Here is a 7,020-nt window from a genome sequence, read left to right on the forward strand (position 1 = left end):
GCCAGTCTGTATGTGGGATCCAAACCCTCGGCGGGAGCGCCGCCACGCTCTCAAGCGGCGCACTGTAGCAGTGCGCCACCGGGCTGGCCCCTGAAACTAGATTTTTTTATGGATTGATTTATTTATGGATTGAAAATATAGGCTTTTAAAATTGTGTTACTGATTGTTTTCAGGAAATCAGCATAACTGCTAAGAACAAATATAGAATCAGGAAAATTCAATTCAGTAACATTTCAGTTACATGTGAACATTTTAAAAATTGAATGTGTGAGAAAAAGCCAAAAGAGGGTCTCCAGAGCATGTTATAGCTAGTAATGTGAGTTTCTGTTAATAGAAAAAAGAAGAGAAACTTTAGGGAGGGGCATTAGCAACTGAAAATAGTGAAATGTGAAGAATGTACATTGGGTTATGATTTCTAAGATTAGTATAATATCAACATTTTGGCTGCCAAATAAATTTGTCAGATGCCCCTGGTTCATGGCAGTGAGACCTCAAACCAGCAGTAAAGTTGAATTCATTATTAAAAGAGTGTATGTCTTACGTTCACTTGAAAGCATAATTTGGCTTATTAAATAAAATGGAATTAGAAGTTAATGTTTTTTTTTCTTCTGCCAAAAATTGCTGCTTTCTCAGGGCCCTATGGCCACTTGTGAAGAGGCTTTATCAGGTTCTCTCGCTGCTACTGGTCATCTTTTAAAGTTCGCCTTCCTTTTGGTCTTTCCTCCCTCCTGTTTCCTCATTCTGTGGTGCAGTGGGTTATGAGTACCTCCTTTTCCATGCAGTTCGTACGTGTCCTCCCCCCTGGCCAGCAGTAGCACATTCTAGTTCTAGTGGGTCTTGAAGGACTTCACATGGATGGTTTTGCTGACTGTTCTTCCTCTGGGCAGAAATGACAAGTGATATCCTAAATGATCTCAAATCACAAATGATCCTAAGTGAATGAGTTCCTGCCCTACAAATACATTTTCCCTTGAAAATCAAGCTACAGCTTCCCTCCTTAACCCGTTCTGAAATCCACCAGCCTTCACTTGACTCAAGGTGACAGAGCACCTCCAGAAGTCCTTTTTTGTATCTTTAAATATCACATTCCTTTCTTCTTATTCCATCTTAACTGAAGAGAAAAACATTTTATATGGAAAAGTCTGGATTTATTTTGAAAATATCTTCCGTATTGTCCACTGCGCCACATTGATAAGAGAAAGAGCATTAGCATGTGTTTACCACTGCAATCTTGTAATAACAAAATGGGTTTGCACTCCATTGGGATGAGTCCTAGACTGTTGATGAATTATATCACTCTGAGGATGTCTTCAGTTCCATTTAATAGGAATATTTTAAATTTTACAGCGATGAACAGCAGCGAGATTACTTAATGGAAAGACGGGACCTCGCCATTGATTTTATTTTTTCTTTAGTATTAATAGAAGTTTTGAAACAGGTAGGTAATTAATTTATTGTTACTTTTAAATAGCACTTATTAATCTAAAAACTAATCAAGATTTGAAAGTCTAAATTTATTAAATTGTTTATGAATTCCAAATACTGGGTCACATATGAATTATGTTTATTGATTGCTAAAAGTCATATGTAGTTATTGAAAGTACTGTTACTGATTTGCTCTTTAATATTCTCTTCCAAGTTAAGAATCATCTTTTCATTTTTTTCTTTTTTTCAGATTCCACTTCATCCTGTAATAGACAGTTTAATACATGATGTTATTAACCTGGCTTTCAAGCACTTTAAGTACAAAGAAGGGTAAGGTGATTTCTCACCTTAGACTATTGAAGAAGTTGGGTGTTTAACACTAAATCAATGGTTTGCTCTTTTCAGACAACCAGGGGTCCCTAATTTGTCTAATTATACCTTCTCTTAGGTACCTTGGTCCTAACACTGGCAATATGCACATCGTGGCAGACCTGTATGCAGAAGTCATTGGAGTATTGGCACAAGCTAAGTAAGTGAACATCAGAGCCCTTTACTGTGAGAACATGAGTGCCTCTTTCTTTCCTCCCCAGCCCTCACTTAAGGGGGGGATATTTGTGAGCTAAAAGAACTAGGGCTCTTCTAGCCATGTGTGCCCCATCTCTGAAACTGACTAGAAACTCCTCCAAGGCAGATACTAAGTTATCTTGTTCACGATCAGTTGGGCCAGATTCATGATCAGTTGGGCCAGATTCTACCCAGAGTCTATGGGTTTCTGACAATTGCATAAAAGAAAGAAATGGACTAACCAAATTACTTTTCTCTCTGCTCAAATATTCCAAAGAAGGTTATCAGTTTTTAAAGTTCTGTTTCTATAGTCTATGAGTGGGTGGATACAATATATCATCAGTGAGTGGGAAAATTCCATTCTAGAATGCCCCTTTTACTATAGTCCTTAGTTCAGCTGAGCTAAAAATGTCCCAGATTCAGTCATGGAAACAAGTTGGAGGGAAAATTCTCATTGCTAAATTTATCTGGCCCCATAGCACTACTTAGCAGGCTAGAACAAAGTAGCGTTAGACTATTAGCTAGAATATACTTCTTCCAAAAGTGACGTCACACCCTACTTACCATCTTCATTTCATCCAACCCTGAGGCAAATTGGGCAAGATCCTAAACACCTAGGTTAGGCAAAATGAGCCAGAGACATAATGTGTTTTCAAGCCAAGAGGCCAGCTTAAAGCAACAGTGATGCCCCAGTCCTTGTGAAATGCAATCCTCAGAGAATTTTATCTTCTGGAAATGGAATTTCCTAACTTAATAGCATGGAAATACACAATTTATCCAAAATGTGTTTTCAAGCCAAGAGGCCAGCTTAAAGCAACAGTGATGCCCCAGTCCTTGTGAAATGCCATCCTCAGAGAATTTTATCTTCTGGAAATGGAATTTCCTAACTTAATAGCATGGAAATACACAATTTATCCAAAAAAATGTTTTTTAAAGCACTTACTCAGCAGCCTTGCATAGCCAAAACATAGACAAGAACTCAGGAAATAGATCCAAAAAACACCTTGGCATGATTTATTTAATCCAATCCAGCTTATTCATTTTGACTACCTTTTTCTTTCTAACAAATAAACATATCCATGTTAGAAGGAGGAAAGGGAATCTACCAAGCTCAATGGCTGACAGCAACAGAGAGGGAAGAAACTGGCCAAAGCGCACATAAAAACTACTCAATAGAGTTGTCTGGGCCATTTTGGATGAGGCTATATTATAGCCTATTATAATAATTGCAGTTCATGAGTCATTAAGAAAAAAAAGGTATAATGCCTTTTGGAGACATTTCCATTGCAACGGAGTAATAACACATTGACATTTTGAATGGAGACACTGCAATTATCTAGCAAATTAATTCATGTATATCTACCTCACTCCTAGAAAAGATTAGAAAAATGAGGAGTTAATAAGCATATTTGTTAATTTGTCAAACTCTGAAAATTTCAACATTTTCCATTGTAATTTCTTTGTCATTATCCTAGCATAGTTCTCTTATGTGATCATTTGGAAAGTTTAGTACACTAAAAATGGCTTTTTGTGTTTTTTTAGTTTTTATGCATTATGCATAACAATATTGGTTACAGGCTAATGACCTTCCTTAGCTTACATAGATTCTGAGTTGCTTGTGAAGAAGTTGAGAAATATCATAACTAAACAATATTCTAAGGCTAGGTCAGATTTATGGTCCACGAAGCCAGTGTTTTCTAGCCAACAGTGTCTTTTTGAATTTTCCTGACATCAATATTTGTCCCAATTCTACAATAGCGGAATGTAAGAAATGCCTCAGTTTGGACAATGCTCCAATACTTTCCACTCGCAAACCCCTTGACCAGTCTGCTTTTGCAGGAATCATAGACTCATATAGTCTGTGATATGTTCTCAACCCATCAATGTGTAGTTAACTTTTATTGATAAATGGTGTAATCTTAAACTAGTGTCATACCATGAATTATCACATTACTTCTGTCTTATGAGTACACCAGGAGCATTACTGTGTTGACTTAGAAAGTACTGTTATCTAGTACGGTGTGGTTATCTGGTTATCTTTTTTAAAAAATAAATTTGAGTAATGTAGTAATTCTAATTTTAGATTGTATATCTAGTTCTCAGTGGTAAAATATATGAGATATTTCCTTCATTATAACTTCATTTATTAATACTTAGTTTGGAATTTGAGTTTTAGCAGAATCACTATCTTCAATCTAACTAGTGATAATGCTGCTTACTTCCTATTGTTAAGAGAAAATTTTTTTGCAGTTAAGTGATTTTCACACATAGTATTGAGGGATTTTTTTAAGTCTATTAAGTTAAAATTAGATTTTTTAAGTACTTTGGTCAAAATCTGGTAGATTCATTTAAATAGTGATGATTGCTTCCAAGAGTCTTAAATTTAAAACTTTTCTCTTTATATAATATAGTCTTAATCTATGTATTCTTGAACTCTCACTTTTATAATATGTACTGTACATTTGTTAAAGGAAAAACTCAAGACAAATTAAATTAAACAGAGTTTAATTGAGCAAAGAACAATCTGCGGAATCAGGCAGCCACCAGAACCAGAATAGGTTCAGAGCAACTCCAGCGCTGCTGCCTGGTCAGCTAAGATTTATAGACAGAAAAGGGAAAGTGACGTACAGAAAACGGAAGTGAGGTGCAGAAACAGCTAGATTGGCTATAGCTGGATGTCTCTCTTACTTGAACATGGTTTGACTAGTTAGCTGCCCGTAATTGGCTGAGACTTGGCTGCTTGTTACAAGAGTAGGTTACCATCTGTTTACACATCAAGTTAGGTTACAGTTCACTATATCTAAAGAAATCTTTAGGCCAAACTTAAGTTCATGCATTTTAAAGCAGAGGTTTATTTTTATGTGACTTTTATAGTATAACAAAGACTGGGTAATCATTTAATTACTTTATTTACTAAATACAGTACTTAAAAGTAGATACTAAAGAAAAGGTTAGCGAAAAATGTATTTTTCCCTAAAAATCATTTTAAGGGAAGATAGGTTTTAAGTGCAAATAGATTTTTGGATCACTGTTTATGCTAAAATAACATGTCTTTGTCATTTAGGACTTTTAAAAGTAAAAGATAGCCATATTTATTCATTTATTTATTTATTTAAATGAATAATAGACTTTCTGCAAGCAGCTCATGAGAATATTGAAATAGTGAGTTGTACAAATAACCTGTCTTTTCCTACTACTTCTTGTTTTAGTTATGGACTCAAAATGGAAAACAAACTTTCCTGAGTATTATGTCCTCTTTAAAACTATATGATTCTAACCTATAATGTTACTTGTTCCCTTTAAACTCTCATGTTTCAAAATTAAAACCATGGATAGCTTTTTAGTGTTTGGAAATAATTTGAATGCAATACAATTTTTAAAAATCCGGTTGGAATTACTCCATCAGACTTGACTGAGAGTGTCACTCCCATTGCTGTGCCATTGCCATTTCACCATCCTATCCTTTCTGACCTCTGCCTGAAGGTGTCTGCTCACCCTTCACCCCGACTCAAATCCCTGCTGACGTCTTCTCTAATTACCCAGCTGAAAAGAGCCCCTTCATTCTCTGATGCCCTGAAGCCTCTTTAAATGTGTTGTTCACCAAAAAGGCAGTGTGAAGTTTAAGAAACTGAAATAACTTGGAGCATTCTACCACCCTTAAGGATCAGAAAGGTCCAAGCAAAGTGTTGGGCTTGCCCTAGCACATGGTAGGTGCCTGGTGAATTATCATTATTATTATTATTATTGTTATTCATATGGCTCATGGTCAGTGCTACATTGCTTTATCTTCCTAATTAAACCAGCAACTGTTATAGTCAGAGAAGGGACTACATTTCATAGTTAGACTGTCTAAGGCAGTTGAGAGATAGTGGAAATTCCTGAAATTTACATCAGAAGGCCTAAGTTTGAATCTCTTCTTTGTTGCTCTGATCTTCAAAATGTTTCTTCGTTTCTTTTTTTTTTTTTTGTCCTTTTTGAGACCAGCCGCACTGCACTCAGCCAGTGAGCGCTGCGAGCGCACCGGTCATCCCTATATAGGATCCGAACCCGCAGCGGGAGAACCGCTGTGCTCCCAGCGCCACACTCTCCCGAGTGCGCCACGGGCTCGGCCCTTTTTTTTTTTATGTTTCTTCATTTCTAAAATGAAAATACATTCACGCCTGGCTCACTGGATGGCTGTGAGGATAAAAATGTAAAATGGTATAATGTGCATAAAATGTAAAACATCTTACAAATGCTATTATAATACCTAGCCTAGACCAGTGCTTCTCCAACTTTATGACATCAGAATAAAATGTAGGGCTCAATTAGACACAAATCACTGGACATATCTCCAGAGTTTCTGATTCAGTAGGCATGTTAGTCTGCTCCGGGTGCCAACACACAGTACCACAGAGTGGTAGGCTTAAACAACAAACATTTATTTCCTCAGAGTTCTGGAGACTGGAAGTTCAAGATCAAGGTGTCAGCAGGGTTGATTGCTTCTGAGGCCTCTCTCTTTGGCTTGTAGTGGCGTCTTCTCCCCGTGTCTTCATATGCTCTTCCGTGTGTGGTGTGTGTCTGTGTCCTAATCTCTTCTTTTAAGTACAGGAGTCATGTTGGATTAGGCCCTCCCTAATGACTTCAATGTAACTTAATCACCGCTTTAGAGACCCTGTCTCCAAATACAGTCCATTCTGACAAGGGTTAAGACATATGAATGCGGGGGGCGGCCACTATTCAGCCAATAACAGTAGGTCTGGGGAAGAGCCAGAGAATGTACACATCTAACAAGTTCCCAGTGATGCTGATGCTGCTGGTCTGGGGACCACACTTTGAGAACCAGTGGTTTAGAGCCGAAGCACAGCATAGAGATTGAGAGCAAGAACCCTAGAGCCAGACGCTGGCTTCAAATTCCAAAAAAAAAAAAAAAGCTGTAGTAAAGACTTTTATGGGCCGGCCCGGTGGCGCACTGCTACAGTGTGCCACTTGGGAGTGCGGTGGCGCTCCCGCCGAGGGTTCGGATCCCACATATAGACCGGTTCCCGCTCA

General features: G+C 37.6%; 1 protein-coding gene across 1 annotated transcript in view; it reads left to right on the forward strand.

Annotated features, from left to right (window-relative positions):
• The window catches only part of LOC103598953 (protein furry homolog), a gene marked incomplete at its 5' end in the record, with an annotated part of 113,293 nt that overhangs the window by 19,258 nt on the left and 87,015 nt on the right, over positions 1–7,020 (forward strand). Inside the window, 3 exons of the mRNA XM_008583022.1 lie at positions 1,348–1,438; positions 1,676–1,755; positions 1,874–1,954. Coding sequence (XP_008581244.1) covers positions 1,348–1,438; positions 1,676–1,755; positions 1,874–1,954 — 252 coding nt within the window. The remainder of the gene's footprint in view (positions 1–1,347; positions 1,439–1,675; positions 1,756–1,873; positions 1,955–7,020) is intronic.

Source organism: Galeopterus variegatus, unplaced genomic scaffold (assembly GCF_000696425.1).
Source record: "Galeopterus variegatus unplaced genomic scaffold, G_variegatus-3.0.2 Scaffold2796, whole genome shotgun sequence".
Lineage (NCBI taxonomy): Eukaryota > Metazoa > Chordata > Mammalia > Dermoptera > Cynocephalidae > Galeopterus > Galeopterus variegatus.